Below are 21,268 nucleotides of genomic sequence, written 5' to 3'. Positions count from 1 at the left end.
TAAAATTTAAAATATTACATATACAAATATATATACATACACTTACCTTATAATATTTTGCAGTACTTTCATTCTGAAACATTGTGATACATTTAGTATCTAGGCGCCAATAGTGATGCTTCCTCTAACCAGGAAAAAATAAAAATGAGAATGTTAAGACAACAAAACAATATGTAAGATACTACAAGCTAAACTAAATAGCATAATTAAATTTACATTAAATAACTGTGAGCTGCTTAAAAGTCAAAGCTATATAACTAGGAGACCTATGCTATAGCAAGCAAAGAATGCAGAGAAAAGAACAGGAAAAGAAATTTAATCAATGTGCTCCATAATGGGTATCCAAGTGATTAATGAACAAATAACAATGGGTTGTCAATTTGGAACCTAATAAACCAAAATGCACTGGCTTCAATCACAAACAAAAATGATTATACAACATGATAAAAACATGCTGTATGGGGTGGTACTCATTAAACAAGGGGGGGGGTAAAATGTTAGCCAATGGAATAAACCCACCAATGTAAGAACTGAATGCTATCATTTTTCTGCTTTCATCTAATCATATTAAAGATAATGACATGCAGCTGCTTGTCACACAGTTCAGTTCCAAAATTATAATTAATTTCTCATCCTTTCTTTCATTCCACCTTTCTATTTACTAGAACAACCTTTTCCATACCATTTTCTCTATCATGTGCCCAACATAACACAATGCTGTTTCAGGTTTTGTAACTTCTTATGTGTGTGAGATAGACATAAAATAATTAATATATATCAATACTTGAAGTAGAAAAAGTTAGAAATACCAGAAAACTGATATGTGCAAAGATAGGTCAAGAAGATGATGACATTCAGCCAGAAATACTCAAATATGCAGATATAAAAGTTTTATAGTGGTTATACTGCATAATTCAAAAAGGTCTAGAAAGAAGATTAAATGAAAGATGATTGAAGCTGTGCTCTCATAATATCCATCTACAAGAGAATCTAAAATATAAAAAAAAAAAAAAAAATGAATGTAAAAATTACAGGTCAGTCTGGTTAATTAATGATCCCTCTCACAGATACATATTAATTCCTCTCTAACAGATGTTCAGTTTCTGCCTTGTGCCTTTCTATAGATGCTTTAGAGCCTCCATAGCTCAGTCGGTATAGACGAAGTCCTTTGGTTGGAAAAGACCTGGGTTCGATTCCTGTCCATGATGTGAGGAACCTTTATCTGGTCTCTTTCAATTAAAGGCGAGTTAGCCAGTCTCATATGGAGGTAGGGGGCTTTTTCTCCTGGAAACTCTGGTTTTTCGTCCCGTGAACACACTCTGCTACAGTCAAAAAATACATACTTAATCCCTATGAGGAGGGCTCAGCCAGTCCTAAAGGGTGGTCGAGGAAGGAATGGGGGGGAACCCCCACACAAATAAATAAATAAATAAATAGATGCTTTTATTCAAAACCATAAGAACAAGAGGTGCTGCTAACCAAAATCCATTTAAAGTCCAGCTTGAAAATCGATGAAACCAACTGCCTTCTTTTTCATTTCATTTACTGTTCTTTGAAACAGCCTCCCTAAAAGAATACAACTTTCAACTGTTAGAGGGAAAAAAAAAAAAAAAAAAAAAAAAAAAAAAAAAAAAAACAGTAAGGAGATTGTTACTTTTGTCATCCCCTCCCTTCCACACATGTCATTGATATGCAATAGAAAAACATTTAACTAAAACATTTCAGCTATTTGATGACCTACAGAACAAGTAAAATATTTCAGCTATTTAGGCACAGTTTTTAGTGAATGTTACAAATTAAATATGGAAATCTTCATGTAGCTTCCTCAGTGAGAGGGTGCAGCACCATGTCCTTCCAGTTCTCTCTGTTGGTGGCTTTCCTTTTTGTTTCTGCATAGCCATGTGATCCTGTCCATGATCTTATATCTTCAAGCCATGTCCTTCATTTTTTGCCTCTTGATCCTTTTCCCATAATTTTTCCTTCTAAAACTGTTAGTATCCTCTGTCCTGCTGTACCTCTCACAGTACATGTCCTGCCAATCTCATCTTTCTCTGGATCATTTCTGTAATAAAGATCTCTGTGTTCTCATTCTCTGTAGGACATCTGTATTTATCACATGTTCTGTCCATGGAATTTTCAGAGCTCACCTATAGCATCACATTTCAAAGACCATTATCTGTTGCCTTATTTACTCTCTTCTTGAATATCCAGGTCTCACTTCCATATGTGAAAATTAGCCACACTAATGTTCTTATCATTCTTTTCTTTGTCTCGATACTCACAGAACTTCTGAGCAGATCTTTATTTTTCCAGAATGCATCTTTAGCTATGGCTGTTCTTATTTTTATTTCTTTATCTTGCTTTCCATCTGCAGTAAAGTAGGTGCCTAAATATTTGTATTCTGTTGTATGTTCAATTTTCATATTGTTTATGAATATTTCTGGCTCGGATCTGCTTTCTTTCGAGATTTTCATAAATTTGGTTTTTTTTTGCATTAATATCTAATCCAAATTCTTTACCTTCTTCGATTAGTAGCTGCAGTAATTTGATTAATTTGTTTCTGTTTTCTGCTATTAGAATGGTATCATCAGAATATCTAAGATTGTTGTATTAAATATGGAAATAGATAACAGAATAAGCAAAGCAGGTATATAGTGGGAATGCCAGTTGAAGAAATTTATATAAAATAAGAGAGAAATTAGCCAAAACACAAAACTAGCAGTACACAAGACAGTGTTCAAATAAGTTTTGCTGCAGATGGTAGCAATAGCAGAATCATATTAAGAAAGGAAGCTGACATTGTTAGCATTCAAGAATGTGTGAACAGAGCTAATATAAGGTGGTATGGCAACTTAAACAGAATAGGAAAGGAAAGGTTAGCAAAACCTTGTTTGAAAGAGACCTAGAGGAAGATCTGAGTGGACAGATATGCCTTAGAGGAATAAAATGCTAGATACGACAATATTAGAGTTCTGACAAGTAATAGACTAATTTGGAGGAAAATAGTTTATAGGAAATTAATTATAATATACATTTAATTATGTAGTGCTGTCACAGTAGCTTGAATACCCCTTGAGAGTACATATCAAGAGAATGATGATGGCTAAAAGGTATAGTAAATATCATGCTACTGGAATTCTAGTTCTTGCTATTAATTTAGATAAAATCTGCAAGGTTTAGTTGGAGCTGAACTTAATATTGATGGTAGTTTAAGTTATTACATGAGAAACCACATGCTATATTTGATTATTATAGCTTTTACCACTCAAATTCATAAGACTTTGAGAGTTTTTTTTTTTTGAGGGAGGGAGGTGCTCAGGAGACATTGATCAAAGTGTTGTCCTTCAATTAGGATAAGGAGCCTGACACAAAATTTAATGATTTTAATTCATACCATGTATAATGCATAAGCAAATGCAGGGTAGGTGCTCGCAGGACAGGAGAAAGCAAATCCTTATAACTGCATCTCACTACAGCCAACTTCTAGAAATCAAAATAGTCTGTCATTATGGATAGTTTTTTTTTTAGTCATTATGTATTTTCTTTGAAATAGCATCTGAGGATATTGATGGAACTTTTTAATGTGTGTGTGTGTGTGTGTGTGTGTGTGTGTGTGTGTGTGTGTGTGTGTGTGTGTGTGTGTGTATCATTCCATCATTTTTTTATTTTGGTTTAACCAATAAGAATACAATTTGGTCGGCTAAATCCCAAATTCCCAGTCCATCCTCATTCGTTCAGTATCCAAGTAGATACCCAACAGGGTGCACCACGAGAAGGCGAGGATTGGACATTAGGTCAGAACCCCTGGTCGGTTCTCCGCATTTCTTTAAAGGCTATGTGGAGGTCTCCTCTCAGTTATATTGACAAACAAGGAAAAGAAGGAGTAGTCATAGTATTCAACACAAAATACGAGGCTAATCTTCTTGAATGGCAGTCAGTCTCAAGTAGAGTAATGTGGGCAAATATGAGAATGGGGAACTGGACAATGAGACTTATTTGTGCCTATGGTCCCACAGAAGGTTCTACTAAGGTAGAAGTGGAGGAATTTTTTGAGGCTATAGAAAAAGCAACTGACACAATGAAAAAGGAAAAGTTGGTCCTTGTTGGTGATCTGAATAGCAGAGTAGGAAATGATTGTGAGACATACAAAAATATTTTGAGAAAATTTGGAGAAAAGAGCAAAGCTAATAATAATGGCAAATACCTTGGATTTCTTCTCAGGACATGGACTGGTTATTACTAACACCATGTTCCAACATAAAAATGTGCACAAATTCACATGGAGAGAAGAGGCTAGGAATAAGAAAAGTCTTATTGACTATATTATTGTTGATAGTGATGTTTTCTCCCTGGTGCAGGACACCAGAGTGTACAGAGGATTTGAAATTGGAAGCGATCACTATTTAGTCTTGAGCAGGATAAAATTGAATTTCATATCGAAAAGAATAACATGTAAGAAAGTTTTAAAGCGAATAAAAGTTGAGCAGCTCTCAGATGTGAACTGTAGACTAAAATACAGAAATATTATTGAAGAAAAAATGAAAGAGTTTGAGAACAGGAATCAAACCTTGGAGATTCAGTGGCAAACTCTGAAGAAAACATTGATTGATTTTGCCAGAGAGGCATGTGGTGAGGTTGTTTGCAAGGATAAAAAAATCAGAACTCCCTGGGGGACACAGGAAGATAAAGAGGCAGTGAAAAAGTTCCTGTCAAATAAGTAAGCTTGTGCTCTTAGAGAATACAGAGACAAATGCAAGAATGCTAAACACTGTGTAAAACTAGCTAAACAAAAGTCATGGGAGGACTTTGGCAAGAATATAGAAAATAAATATCAAGAAGGTGGCAAAATATTCTGGCGGTTGTTGAAGAAGCTTAGGAATGGAGGAAAGAATGCTGTAAAAGGAGTTAGAGATGATAAAGGTGACATGAAAACGGGAGAAAAAGATATCCTTGAGTAATTCTTTGAAAAACTGCTAAATGAAACAAGCAGTGATAGCACAGTGGTAAAAAACACTCAACAGGCATACAGTCAGGAATACATATCCATACTTGAAGTAGAAAAAGCCATCAAAGGCTTGAAATGTGGAAAGGCAGCAGGAGTAGATGATATTCGACCAGAAATGCTGAAGTATGGTGGTATAAGAGTCTTACGGTGGCTGCACTGCATAGTTCAGAAAGCCTGGACAGAGGGACGAATTCTCGATGATTGGAGTAGAGCTCTCATAGTACCCATACATAAAAAGGGAAATAAAACTGAATGTGAGAATTACAGAGGTATTTCCCTACTGAGTGTTCCCGGATCTATGCAAGTATACTTGAGAAACGGTTGAGAAGAATTGTGGAAGAAAAGCTTGGTGAAGAACAAGCTGGATTCAGGCAAATAGAGGCCGTCAGGATCAGATCTTCACTTTACGACAGATAGTGGAGAAAGCATGGGAATATAACAAAGATCTGTATTTAAGTTTTGTCGATTTGGAAAAGGCATATGACAAGGCGCCAAGAGAGAAGCTATTCAATACACTACAGTTATATGGTGTCAATGGGACATTATAACAAGCAATACTTAGTCTTTATTTGAGTTGTAAGTCAGCAGTTAGAATTGAAGGAAGTACAGGAAGATGGTTTAATGTTAAATCTGGTGTGAGACAAGGATGTACATTATCCCCTCTGTTATTCATTATCTATATGGATCACATTATGAAGGAAAGTGGTATTAAACATGATATCAAAATTGGAGATGTTAATGTCAGCTCTTTGCTTTATGCAGATGATGTTATACTTCTAAATAAATCCGCTACAAGTCTGCAAGATTCTCTGACTAAATTGAATAGCAGTTGTAATAGATATGGTATGAAGGTCAGCAATAAAAAGACAAAGACAATGAAAATAGGCAGAATCGTTGTGAATGGAGAACCTGTGGAACAAGTAAAACATTTCAACTATTTAGGCACGATTTTTACTGAAGATGGTAAATTAAATATAAAAATAGACAACAGAATCAGCAAAGCTGGTATGGTAGGAGGTCAATTGAGTAAATTCATATGGAATAAGAGAGAAATTAGTAGGAACACTAAATTAGCAGTATACAAGACAGTGTTCAAACCAGTTTTAACTTATGGATCTGTGAGCTGGGTCAGAAGTAAAACACTTGACCAAAGACTAGAGACTGCAGATATGAGAGTCCTGAGAAAGATTATAGGCATGAACAGATGGCATCAATGGCAATATCATATTAAAAACGAGGATATTAGGAAAGAACTTGACATTGTCAGCATCCAGGAATGCGTTAGCAGAGCTAATCTCAGGTGGTATGGTCACTTAAACAGAATGGGCGAAGAAAGATTAGCAAAACAAGTGTTCTATGCCAGGTTGGCAGGAAAATGACCCAGAGGAAGACCAAGATATAGGTGGATTGATACGGTACAATGTGCCTTAAATGAGAGAAATATAAGATCTGATAATGTTGGAGTCTTGACAAGTAACAGACTGATTAGGAGAAAAATTGTAGATAGGAAGTTAATAATGATGTAATTTTTTTCATGGTACTATCATATCCTGTACACCCCTTGAGGGTACATGGCAGGAATTTGATGATGTATATGTGTGTGTATATATATATATATATATATATATATATATATATATAAATAGAGAGAGAGAGAGCAAGTTTGTTATAATGGTATTTGCTAAAATGAAGGTTGAATGTACTTTAAATTACATGTTAAAATTCAATTTTAAGAGCAAGTTTTATACTAAAACTTCTTTATTTCATAGTTGTTCAATGACAGTCAGACCTTTAGACTGGAAGACATATTTTAGTCTTCCAGTCTAAAATACGGTTATTATTATTGTTGTTGTTATATATTTCTTGTTATATATGTCTTGCATTTTTGTTTATCAGAAAATGCAAAAATAAATTCCCACAAATTCTTGATATCTGCTGTAGTTTTATCATTTCTTTTAGTTTCAAACTAATACAATCTTCAAAGACAAAATTCTATTCTTTCTGAGAATGAACATCTCTCTTTCTCTCTACATATATCTCCTTCAAATATATATATATATTTGAAGGAGATTAAATGACTGGAAGCTGAGAGATAAAAAAATAGAAATACTATGACTATTTTTTATTTAAATAAAGCACACAACTAGTTTCGTCTTCTTAGAAGACTTCATTAAGTGCAATACACCAGAAGAGACATACAAAAAAACATAGCTATAAATTAAATTGCCAACGTATCACTGATATTTGAAGGTGTTCAAAATAACACAATATTGTTGGGCACATACACATGGTCATGGCCTTGTGAACACCCAAGTTGGATAGCAGTGCAGTAACAATCAAAAAAATTATAGCTGAGGTTACTGTTCAGATGTAATGGATTGAAGACAATTTCCTTAGATTCCACAATTATTGTGTCGAGTTTGTCATCATAGTATCTAAAGATGTTCTCAGATTTCTTCCAGACGACTGGATGAGTGATAGAATTTTTATCATTATGGTCAGTAGAATTAAGGACATCTTCAAGTACAATATCATCATTATCCATCTCAAACTATAGCATAATCTACATGAGGTAAATGTGCTCACTCCCTCCTCTGAACTACAGTTTCTTTTTACAACCTTTCAGAAAAATGGTTATTCTAAACAGACAGAAAGCTACTATTTAATCCACCTCCTTGCCACACTGAAGATAGAGATCATGTAAAAGGCTATATATCTCTATAGTTTATCAGCTCTGTTTCTCCTAAATTAGCTAAAGTTCTCAAGAAATTTAAAATCTAGACTTCTTTCACTCCTCTGCCCAAGCTCTGTTCCTTACTCAACACACAAAAAACAAAAACACAACAGTTTAAAATATGCTGGCATATACCGTCTTTGGTGCAACTGCAATGTGTCCTATTTTGGTCAGACTGAAAAATCCATTGAATTATGTCTGAAAGAGCATATGAGAGAAATTACATATGGTAGAACTAGAGCTAACACACTGTCTAATCACATCCTTAATTCTACTGATCCTAATGATAAAAATACTATCACTCATCCAATCATCTGCAACCAATCAAAGAACATCTTTAGATGTTATGATGAACTTGAGAGAATTGCAGAATCTAAGAAAGTCATCCTCAATACATTACATCTAAACACTAACCTCAGCTATAATCTTTCTGAATGTCACTGAACTGCTATCCAACATTGGAATTCACAAGATCATGACTACGTATACATGTCCAACAATACTGTGGTATTCGAAATGCCTTCAAATATCAGTAGTACACTGGCAATTTAATTTATAGCTATATTATTGTATGTCTTGTCTCTATTCATGTAATGCACCGATGAAGTGTTCTAAGAAGACAAAACTATTTGTGTGCGTTATTTAAATAAAAAATAGTATTTCTATTTTTATCTCTCGGCTTTCAGTGCTTTAATATGCTCCTCAGCCAAGTAAATCCATTATATTATATCATATCATATCATATATATATATATATATATATGATATGATTTCAGGACACCATCTACAAGAAAAATCATGGTCTAGCAATGGGTAATCCTTTATCTCCTGTACTCGCCAACATTTATCTGGAAGATTTTGAAGTTAAAGCTATCTCTTCCTATTCCTTAGCAACTAGAATTTGGAAACAATATGTGGACGATATTTTCCTCATTTGGAGCCATGGACATAATTCTCTCCTGGATTTCCTAGAACATCTCAATAGTCAACACCCGAATATCCAATTCACGGCTGAGTTTGAAACTAATGGTTCCCTCCCTTTCCTGGACATGAAACTGACCCGTTCTTCTGAAAAACTTAAAATTTCGATGTACAAAAAACCTACACACACCAATAGATATCTCCATAGTCAGTCCCATCATTCCTTTCCTCAGAAACTTGGAATTATTTCTACTTTGGGACATAGAGCTCGCTCTCTTCTTGACGACCCAGATGAACTTCATAAAGAAATCAATTTTCTTCGATCTACTTTCAGACTGAATGGTTATTCTCAAAAAATTACTAAAAAACACCTTTTTAATCCTCCTAGTCGACATACTGAAGAAATGAATAATGTTAAAGGCAATATATCTATACCATACATAAGCTCAGTCTCTCAAAAATTAGCCAAGGTTCTCAAAAAATATAACATTAGAACTTTATTCACTCTGCTTCCTAAGATCCACTCTCTAGTGAGCCATCCAAAGCCTAGCCATCACAACCTAAAATATCCCGGTGTATACAAGATATGGTGTGACTGCAACATTCCTTACTTTGGCCAGACGGATAAGTCTATTGAATTGCATATGGAGGAGTACAGGAGGGACATCACTTACAAGAGAACACGTGCCAGTGCTTTATTCAGCCATATCCTTTTTTTCTGCCGATTCTGATAATCAAAACTATAATCATACAATCCTTTCGGATAGATCTAACAACATTTTCCGTTGCCATGACGAATTGGAGAGAAAAATTGTAGACTCTAGAGAAATCATCCTCAACCCTGTACATTTAAATAATAATTTAAGCTACAACCTCCCAGACTGTCATTCTGCTGTGATCGCATACTGGCACTCACGAGATGCTATACACACGCACTCACCGAACAATGTAGCCAACGAAGGAACAGCTTTGAATACGCTAACTACAACGTTTTCACGTTAAATATGTATAGTGACTTTCCTGTGCTGTTCATAGTTTTTTATCTTCAATGTTTTTTCTTTTCTTTTATGAAAACACCTGAAGAAGGCTGTAAAAAGCCGAAACTAGTCGTGTGATACCATTAAACCTTTTTCCTTTACTGTCGGTTTATGTCATTCAATTCTTTAAAAAAAAAATATATATATATATATATATATATATATAAATTAAGCTGGACAGCCTTGCTGAAGCAAGGTTACCAATTGTTCTCCTCTCAATGTTAATTAACAATGATAACTATAATCATTAACACCTGAATAGTAAAAGTCTATAAAACTGAATCCATATTTTGGTCTTTCTTATTTTTACTTTAATTTTCCTTCCTGCTTTTCTATGTTGTCTTCTTTTAACTGTCTAAAATAGTATAGCACAGTATATACATAAACTATTCATCTTTTTACTTCCAAAAACATAAACAGAGAACTATTTTGAACACCTTTGTTGGCTTACTTGCTAGACATTTATAGCTACACATGGTACTATAAGTGAAACAAGTGGAATGCTATGAAACAGTTGATTACAATGCTCATCAATTAATCGTGTAATATCATTTCTTCCTCTTCCCCTCATCTTCCTTTTTTCTTTCGTTTTCTTTATTGGCAAGTTCATCTGCATATAGTTTCTGTGTTAAACTGTGAATGAAACTATATTGTGTATTTTATTTTTTTCATTCACATTTAACATTGTTTATTATATATTAATCATGACTTGTATAAAAGTTATTTATTAATCCTTATTTAAGTATTTATTCTGAATTTAATCAGCTATTAATTAATTAAACAATAATATGTGTATAATTTATTATAACTTATATATATATTATAACGTCAATATTATTATAGTTATCTGTATACAAAATGAAAGAGTTGATTAAGTAGCTCTAATATTCTATTTATTGTGTTTTTATTAACTCATGTAGTGGTATAGCCTTATGTAACATTAACGAAAATGTTTACGTTTATTTGTTGTCATGGAAACGCATGAAGTAAACGAGCGCAAGTGGAAGAGCGTGAGCTGGGAGAAGAATAATAAAAAATAAATAAATAAAATGAAAGGTAAGAAAAGAGTTGAGACGGAATTTTTGAAGTGAAAGGAAGCAAGGGTATAAACTAGAGAAGTGGAAGTAAATGAAAGGTTCTCAAGGGCAGAAGTTAGAAGGGATAATATTTATAAGTGAGCAAGGACGAAGTAAATCTTATAGTTAGCTGAAGGTGAAGTCAGCAGTAATAATAAAAAGAAATTAATGCCGTAATCGGATGATATAAAATGCTGGATGTTCAGTGAAGAATTCTAAATAAACCCAGTTGGTCTAGAATTGCGACTTATTTCTGATTTGCCCTAAGGAGAACTGCACAGTGTTTAATTGGTTAATGAATGATAACAAGGATAATTCAAGTACCCTACAGTTGATGTCTAGAGTTCTGAAGTGCGATTAATAGTGTTTTAGTTATAACTGTGGATAAGTCTTATAGATGTGTTCTTAAGCGAAATAAATATATTTTGAAGGTATATTCACAACGTATTTGATGTACTAGGAACTAATTCTGGTAAGGAACTATCATATAGAATTATTTCAATGCATGAAGAATTGAGTGTTAATTACGCTATGTTTAACCTAACTTTAACTGTGGAAATTCTTCGAAATTGAGAATTGAAGATAAGAATTGCTTGAGAGATATTTACAACTATTAGTGCCTGTGATATTTTGTGCTTATAGCATGACTGAGAAACGTGTGGATGCTGATTAGATAGGAAGTTCTATTATGTTTGATTAAGTGTAGGAACTTCGTGACTCAGAAACTGAGAAAGTGTATGTGAAAGTCTGGAAGATTGAACTAATGTGATTGACTTGATCTAATGTTTAACTTGATTCTATTGTTTAAAATTAGAAGTAAAATTTATGTATGTGTTATATAGCTTATATTAAATATTTCATTTTGTTAATCTAATTATTGTGTTTGCCTGAATTCCTTTTTATTGCACCGTTCACAAAAATTCGAATCTTGCGGGAATCCCAAGTAGAAAACAAATACTTCGGCCAGAGCTAACTAACTTTGAATTGATCCTGCTGTTTTATATAGACTTATCTAAGGATAGAGTGGCACAGTATAATAGAAATTTCTCTACCCTTGGATTGGTGATCAATTTACAATTATACAACGTCACGACATCTGAAAGTTTTACTTTCTCTTTTTTCTCCCCCCCCCCCCCATTGACACTACAGAGAGCAGCTCAGGAGTAAGTTCACTAAAGTTTGTTGTCGCAAAGGATAAAAAGTTGCAGTTATTCCTACTGAATGATACTTTAAAAACTTGTTCCTGAAAACTACTTCCAGAATCAGGGAGAATACTATTTCTGTCTAAATTCATTACAGCAAACATTGTACTATAAGAAACTACTACTCCGTTGGTATTTACAAGGTTTGCTACATTGTGCACTTAATATATAATGGTTAGAAAAATATAGAATAGTCATACCATATTATCTTTATTGGTATAGTGATACATCCATCCTTGTTTCAGAATTTTTGAACCTTTTCTTCTCGTCTGCTTAATACTTTGGACAATCCTCATCAATGGTATGTTATTGCTGGATTGGGCACTGGAATAAAAAAAAATTAAAAAAAAAAAAAAAGGAAAAATAATTACTTTCATTAGAAAAATAACATCAGAATAACTTAAACCACAATTAACATTTTTCAGCATGTAATTAACAGGCTGAATTGTGCAGAAGCACATCACCATATCAGACATCAAATTAATCTAAAAATGTTTTGAATTTTCTATGCATAAAAGCACAGTTACTACCTATAGTTAATTATTTTCACTACCTTATCCAATGAATTAGACAGTCCTAGTAAAGACCAAAATAATGCTTATTACTATACGATGCAATGTAACATTTGAAATTTGATTGAATCTCTGTTAAATAAACTAGCAAGTCACCAGTCATCTATTTAGCTCCATCAGTTACAATGGTTGTGGTGCATTTGTCAAACCCATCATATTCTGATATAGCAGATTAAGCTGGTTATAAATGTCTTCTCCGTTATTCCATGTAATGAAACCAATTTTAGAAGTTCCTCAGAACAATTAAAGTTATCTACTATTCTACTAAATATTAGCATTTGACTGGTATCAGATACATCAATAGACTCATCTAATGCCACAGAAAAATAAGAGCAGTCTTGAATCACCTTTTCTAGTTTGCCACTGGAAGGTTTGTCCATCTCTACCACACGAAACTCACAGTTCAATGTGAAACACCTTCAAATGAATCTTGTTTACCTCTCTCTAAATCCAAATAATTATAACCTGACTCAAGTCCAGTCAAATATGATCAATTTCCTCACCAGTAAAGGCTTCTTGATGGAAGTTTGATGGAAGTTTTTTCACTTGGATATGCTACCAATTATATATTTGGTTTAATCCTTTATCCAAGTGTAAGCAAACAAAGTTTGCACCTGAAGTATTTTCAGGACTGGGGCAACTCGTGGCAAAGGTGGTGCTTTGCCACGAGTTGCCTTAGTATCCCATAATGGGATACTAAGGCAACAAACTTAAAACACAAAATTTTTCCTTGCGGACATGTATAATGCTATGCATTAAGGGAAGGGTCACTACTCAGACCGGTTTCGACCTTTATTGAGGTCTCATCAGTGGGAGCCAGACCCACAGGTGGTGATACTAAGGTGGAAGTAATGGAGAAGTCATATTTCCATATGCCAGTTGCCAAAAGGTGTCACACCTTATTAAAATTCTCTGGGTTAGAGACAGGTTGATGGAAGCATTTTTCACTTGGCTATGCTACCAATTTTATATTTGGTTTAATCCTTTATCCAAGTGTGAGCAAACAAAGTTTGCACCAGAAGTATTTTCATGGGATACTAAGGCAAGTGATGAGACCTTATACCACCTTTGCCACAAGTTGCCCCAGTCCTGAAAATACTTCAGGTGCAAACTTTGTTTGCTTACACTTTAATCCTTGGATAAAGGATTAAACAAAATATATAATTGGTAGCATAGCCAAGTGAAAAAACTTCCATCAACTCATCTCTAATCCAGAGAATTTTAATGACACCTTTTGGCAACTGGCATATGGAAATATGACTTCTCCATTACTTCTACCTTAGTATCACCACCTCTGAGTCTGGCTCCCACTGAAGAGACCTCAATAAAGGTCGAAACCAGTCTGGGTAGTGACCCTTCCCTTAATGTACAGCATTATACATATCCACAAGGATATGTGCTTTGCATTATGGATACTAAGGCAAGTGATGAGAACTTATACAACCCTTGCCATGAATTGCCCCAGTCCTGAAAATACTTCAGGTGCAAACTTTGTTTGCTTACACTTGGATAAAGGATTAAAAATATATAATTATTGAAGAAAATTTGAAGCAGTTTGAAAACAAAAACCGAAGTTGTCTGTAAGGATAGAAAAATAAGAACCCATAATGGACACAAAAAGTAAAGGAAGTAGTTCTGGAAAAGAAGCATACCAAAAGTTCCTAGCAAATAAGTCAGCAGATGCCCTAAAAGAACACAGAGAAAAATGTAAGAGAGCTAAGTTATGTGTAAAAGTACCTAAATAAAAGTCATGGGAAGACTTTAGTAAGAATATTCAAAACAAATATCAGGAAAGTGGTAAAATGTTCTGGAAGCTCTCAAAAAAAATAAAATAAAATAACAAATCAGAAATGAAGGAAAGAGTACTGTAAAAGGAATCAAAGACGATAAAGGTGGCATGAAAACTGAAGATAAGGATGTCCTAGATGTCTAGAGTAATTACTTTGAAAAATTGTTAAATGAAAGAAGCAGTGAGAGAACTGTAGCAGAAAATTTTCAAGAAAGTTGCAAACATTAGTACATATCAGTACTTCAGATAGAAAAATCATCAAAAAATTTGAAATGGGGAAAGGCAGCTGGAAGTAGATGATATTCGATCAGAAATACTCAAATATGGAGGTATAAAAAGTTTGCGGTGGCTACACTGTAGTGGAGTTCTAATAGTTCCCATCTATAAAAAGGGATGAAGCTGAATGTGAGAATTAAAGAGGATTTATATAAGCATACTTGAAAAGAGGCTGAGAAAAATTGTGGAAGAGAAACTAAGAGAAGAACAAGCTTGATTCAGGCCAAACAGATGTTGTTAAGATCAGACTTTCACTTTACAAATAGTTGAGAAATCATGGGAATATGACAGGGATCTGTACTTCAGTTTTACAGATCTGGAAAAGGCAAGGTGAAAAGCTTTTGAAACACTATCCCATATAATATACAATTATATGGGATAGTAGACTAAAATACAGAAATATTATTGAAAAGAAAATGAAAGAGTTTGAGAACAGGAATCAAACCTTGGAGATTCAGTGGCAAACTCTGAAGGAAACATTGATTGATTCTGCCAGAGAGGCATGTGGTGAGGTTGTGTGCAAAGATAAAAAAATCAGAACTCCCTGGTGGACACAGGAAGTTAAAGAGGCAGTGAAGGAAAAGAAGAAAGCATATCAAAAGTTCCTGGCAAATAAGTCAGCTTTTACTCTTACAGAATACAGAGACAAATGTAAGAAAGCTAAACAGTGTGTAAAACTAGCTAAACAAAAGTCATAGGAGGACTTTGGCAAGAATATAGAAAATAAATATCAAGAAGGTGGCAAAATATTCTGGAGGTTGTTGAAGAAGCTTAGGAATGGAGGAAAGAGTGCTGTAAAAGGAATTAGAGATGATAAAGGTGAAATGAAAACAGGAGAAAAAGATATCCTTGAAGTATGGAGTAATTACTTTGAAAAACTGCTAAATGAAACAAGCAGTGATGACAGCAAAGTGATAAAAAACACTGACCAGGCATGCAGTCAGGAATGCATATCCATACTTGAAGTAGAAAAAGCCATCAAAGGCTTGAAATGTGGAAAAGCAGCAGGAGTAGATGATATTCGACCAGAAATGCTGAAGTATGGTGGTATAAGAGTCTTACAGTGGCTGCACTGCATAGTTCAGAAAGCCTGGACAGAGGGACGAATTCCCGATGATTGGAGTAGAGCTCTCATAGTACCCATATATAAAAAGGGAAATAAAACTGAATGTGAGAATTACAGAGGTATTTCCCTACTGAGTGTTCCTGGCAAGATCTATGCAAGTATACGTGAGAAACGGTTGAGAAGAATTGTGGAAGAAAAGCTTGGTGAAGAACAAGCTGGATTCAGGCCAAATAGAGGCTGTCAGGATCAGATCTTCACTTTACGACAAATAGTCGAGAAAGCATGGGAATATAACAAAGATCTGTATTTAAGTTTTGTCGATTTGGAAAAGGCATATGACAAGGTGCCAAGAGAGAAGCTATTCAATACGCTGCAGTTATATGGTGTCAATGGGGCATTATATCAAGCAATACTTAGTCTTTATTTGAGTTGTGAGTCAGCAGTTAGAATTGAAGGAAGTACAGGAAGATGGTTTAATGTTAAATCTGGTGTGAGACAAGGATGTACATTATCCCCTCTGTTATTCATTATCTATATGGATCACATTATGAAGGAATGTGGTATTAAACCTGATATCAGAATTGGAAATGTTAATGTCAGCTCTTTGCTTTATGCAGACGATGTTATACTTCTAAATAAATCCGTTACAAGTCTGCAAGATTCTCTGACTAAATTGAATAGCTGTTGTAATAGATATGGTATGAAGGTCAGCAATAAAAAGACAAAGACAATGAAAATAGGCAGAATCATTGAAAATGTCAACTGTGTTGTGAATGGAGAACCTGTGGAACAAGTAAAACATTTCAGCTACTTAGGCACAATTTTTACTGAAGATGGTAAACTAAATATAGAAATAGACAACAGAATCAGCAAAGCTGGTATCGTGGGAAGTCAATTGAATAAATTCATATGGAATAAGAAAGAAATTAGTCAGGACACTAAATTAGCTGTATACAAGACTGTGTTCAAACCAATTTTAACTTATGGATCTGAGAGCTGGGTCAGAAGTAAAACACTTGACCAAAGACTAGAGACCGCAGATATGAGAGTCCTGAGAAAGATTAGAGGCGTGAACAGATGGCATCAATGGCAATATCATATTAAAAATGAGGATATTAGGAAAGAACTTGACATTGTCAGCATCCAGGAATGTGTTAGCAGAGCTAATCTCAGGTGGTATGGTCACTTAAATAGAATGGGAGAGGAAAGATTAGCAAAACAAGTGTTCTCTGCCAGGTTGGCAGGAAAACGACCCAGAGGAAGACCAAGATATAGGTGGATTGATACGGTACAAAGTGCCTTAGACGATAGAAATATAAGATCTGATAATGTTGGAGTCTTGACAAGTAACAGACTGATTTGGAGGAAAATTGTAGATAGGAAGTTAGTAATGATGTAATTTTTTCATGTAGTTCTGTCATATCCTGTACACCCCTTGAGGGTACATGGCAGGAATTTGATGATGATGATGATGATTATATGGGATAGATGGAATAATATACAGGGCAATACACAGTCTATAAGTTGTAATTCAACAGTTAGAATTGAAGGAAATGCAGGTTTAAAGATGGTTTGATGTAAAATCGGGTCTAAAACAAGGATGCAAATTATCTCCACTCTTATTCATCATCTATATTGATTACATTATGAATGAAAGTGACATTTGGTCTGATATTAGAATTGAAGATGCCAAACTTAGCTCTTTGCTCTAAGCAGATGATGTACTCCTAAATACATCTAGTGCAAGTCTGCAGCAGTCTCTACTATGCTGAATAACAGCCTGTAACAAATCTGATATGAAAAACAGCAATAAAAATACCAAAATTATGAAAATACGCAAGAATATAGTACACTTCAGCTGCATTCTGAATGGATAGCCTATACAACAAGTAAAATATTTCAACTATTTAGGCACAGTTTTTAATGAAGATAGTAAGTTAAATCTGTAAATAGCTAACAGAATAAGCAAAGCTGGTATGGTGGGTAGCCAGCTGAATAAATTTATATGAAATAAGTGAGAAATTAGCCAAAACACAAAATTAGCAGTATACAAGGTGGTGTTCAAACCAGTTTTAAGTTATATATCTGAGAACTGGTTAGAAATAAAGCAATTAATCAAAGACTAGAGATCACAGATATCAGGGTTTGAAGAAAAATTAGGAGAGTGATAGTTGAAATCAATGGGAGAATCATATTAAAAATTATGATATTAAAAAAGAACTTGACATTGCTAGCATTCAAGAATGTGTAAGCAGAGCTAATCTAAGGTGATATGGTCACCTAAACAGAATGGGAGAGGAAAGGTTAGTAAAGGATGTGTTTGATGTTGATGTCACGATAGTAAAAAAGGAACTCAGAGAAAGACCAAGGTCTAGGTGAATTGATTCAGTCTAGAAGCACAAAATGGTAGATATGACAATATTGGAGTGCTGACAAGCAGTAATTAATTTGGAGGAAAATTCTGGATAGGAGATAATAATGTAAACTTAATCATGTAGTGCTGTAATTGTAGCCTGGAACACCCCTTGAGGGTATGTATCAGGAAATTGATCATGATTAAGTGATATGAAAATGGCAAACCACTTGCTTCAACTGATCATGTTTATAACAACAATCATTTTAACAGCTGCAGCAATTTTAAAACACAAATAAAAAAATTGTGATTATACTCGCAGTGCAAACTCTGTTCAATCCATGGCAATTTGTGAAAAGGAAATATCATAATCAAAGAAATGGAATTCTGTTAAACAATTTAGGTTAGAATCAAAATCAATGTTTAGTTATTCAAAACTGCAAATTATGTTAACAAAAAGTTCACCTGCTGCAAATAAACACGCACACAAAAAAAGGGAATTCATCTCAGAAATGCATTAAAAATTTAACAATATATCTTATGAAAGAAAAAAAAAAAATCAATTCAGCATCAATTCAACTTAGAAACATATTTCCAAGAATGCATTATATTTGCAACTTGGGGTTTACCTGTACAATAAACTATATTTCATTATTATGAAACCATGATTATAAGAAACTACTAAAATTCTATAAAATTAAAAAGAATTTAGCACTTCCACTAAAACAAATTATTCCCCCCCCCCCTTTGGGTTCTAAACATTTGCTATGCTCATAGTTGAATGAAATTATCTGTATCAGAAATTATTTATAGCTAACAATGTGAAAACATTTCACAATTTAATAAGAAAAATTTAAACTCACTTAGCTATTAGTTTTTGTTCATCATTTTGACTGTCTTCATTACCATTAGCTTTATGTGCACATAGTTCGCTTTCTGCATCTGAATCATCATCTATGTTCTCCCTTTCACTACCATTTTCTGAATCTCCAAGTTTTGATCCTTCCACTATAAGATTAAACCATTTCAGCAAAAAAAAAAAAAAATAACAAATAAATAAAATAAAACTTTGTGCATAGCTTAACTCGAATCTTAATTTACAAACAGGAATGGGGGGGGGGGGGGAAAGAAAAGAAAATGCATTCCATACCTAGTAAATTAAGCATTAAATGAATCCTGAAGATTATTCAATGTTGAGCAGTTCTATTTGCATTTTTAGGTTCAATAGAATATATTAATAAAAAACATGTTACATACATGCAAGAGTTAATTGATTTTTTCAATATTTTATCTTTAACACCAGAAGAAAAGCTTTAATCACATAAAATGTGCACACGCACGCATACACACACAGAGTAAAATCAGAAGTGTGTCCCTTTGTATCTATTCTTTTTTTTTTCCAACAGCGACTTATGGATGCGAGACTTTGAACCTAAAGAAGTCAGATAAGAAACCGATATCTGCTTTTGAGATGTGGTGTTACAGAAGGCTGCTGAGGATATCATATACTGAAAGGTGTACAAATGAATGGGTGTTAGAAAAGATCAGTAGAACTTTAAGGCTCCTTAAGGATATTGAGAGAAGCAAATTAAAATATTTTGGACACATAGAAAGGATGGAAGGAGGACTTCTCAGAACAGTAATAGAAGGTAAAGTTCCTGGAAAAAGAGACAGGGGTAGGCCATCAATGAGATAGATGGATGGCATGTGTGGAGTGACTGATCTTCAGAGAGTTGAGGCCGCCAGAAAAGCAAACAACAGGACTACATGGCGAGGCCTGGTGTGAAACATCACCGAGCATCGGAGTGACCATACGTCATCTGCAGATGCCCAGTGAACATAGTAGTAGTAGTAAAAACGTCACATCTTGGCCTCCTGAAATAGTTAAAAAACTCAAACTGTAAAGTCCCCCCCCCCCCCAACCAGATATATAGATTGCCAAAAATGCATAAACTAAATACCCTCTCCACCCATAGTAGATGCTACTATCTCCCTAAATCCTCCTCTCTCAAGTTAGTCAAACATTACCTAAATTCTAACCCAACTTACACATTATTCTTAATCTTATATTAAAATTCTACTCATTTCAAATCTTTAATCCAATTAGTTTTAGATAATAATGATATCATGGTGATCTTTGATGTCACCTCTCTCTCTTTTACCAATATCCCTCTTTCTGGCACTTTATTGAATTTACTAAAAAATGTTTCCTCCCTGATATCTTGATCTTTTAAATAATTTTACCATTCATTCTGGCTACTTCACCTGGAAAGATACCATCTGTAAACAAATGAAGGGTACAGCCATGGAGTCTCCCTCTCTCTCCTTGCCTGTGGCCAATTATATGCAGCATTCTGAAAAAACATGCTCAAGATACTGCTATTCTCAAGCCCTTTATCTGGCTAAGATACACTGATGATGTGTTCTATATTTGGCTACATGGCTCAGACACATTAGGCTCCTTCCTCCATCTCAACAAGCAGCACACTATAATCAAGTTCACTATAGAAAAGAAAATAATAATAGCCTGCCTTTTCTCTAGATACTCTAATCACACATCTTCCCAATGGCACCCTTTCTTTCTCAGTTTACAAAAAACTCACCCACACAGGTAGATAAATACACAACCCCCCCCCTCTCAATAATATGGTGTTATCAAACTCTTGTTAAAGGCCTCCAAATCTCTGTTTGACCTAGACCGAACATACAGCTGAACTCTCTTTTATTTGCAGACCATCTTGTCCAATGGTTACAATTTCAAAAAGATTAACAAATTAATTGTTCCTCACATCACTCTCAATATGGTGACTATAGTAATGCTATCACTGAACAGTGATATACATGGAAAAAATAGCAACTCTAAAAAAGTACAATCTCTGCACTGCATTCCAACTTCATCAGAAACTGGCTGCCCTTATCTGCTCTCCCAAGGACTCTTGTCCTTCTCTCTGTTCCAGATGTTTACAAAGTTCCTTGTTCTTACAACTTATCATTTATGGTCAAACTAGGAGATCTGCAAACATCTGCCTAGAAGAACATAAATACATCTGCTGCCGTAAGTGTGGTCACTCAGGTCTAGCTGACTATGTCATGAATATCTAGCACAAAATCAAAGAGAAGAAAACTACTATGCTTCACCATAACAAATACAAATTTGAAAGACTTTTTTTAGAATCAGCAGCAGATTTTAAAAAAAAATACAACCTAATCTTAATAAATATGGCTGAATAAAACTTC

General features: G+C 34.3%; 1 protein-coding gene across 1 annotated transcript in view; it reads right to left on the bottom strand.

Moving 5' to 3' along the window:
* Positions 1-21,268, bottom strand: part of LOC150102169 (serine/threonine-protein kinase D1-like) — a 250,179-nt gene that overhangs the window by 128,265 nt on the left and 100,646 nt on the right. The window contains exons 8-10 of the mRNA XM_090399630.1: positions 18,895-19,039; positions 12,176-12,299; positions 47-124 (exon numbers count right to left, since the gene is read on the bottom strand). Of these exons, the coding sequence (XP_090255756.1) occupies positions 47-124; positions 12,176-12,299; positions 18,895-19,039 (347 nt within the window). The remainder of the gene's footprint in view (positions 1-46; positions 125-12,175; positions 12,300-18,894; positions 19,040-21,268) is intronic.

The sequence above is a fragment of the Typopeltis vanoorti genome, chromosome 10 (genome assembly GCF_054136105.1).
Source record: "Typopeltis vanoorti isolate ZY-2024b chromosome 10, IOZ_Tvanoo_1.0, whole genome shotgun sequence".
NCBI lineage: Eukaryota > Metazoa > Arthropoda > Arachnida > Uropygi > Thelyphonidae > Typopeltis > Typopeltis vanoorti.
Note: the sequence above shows the minus strand (reverse complement) of the source record. Positions and strands in the feature narration are given on the sequence as shown.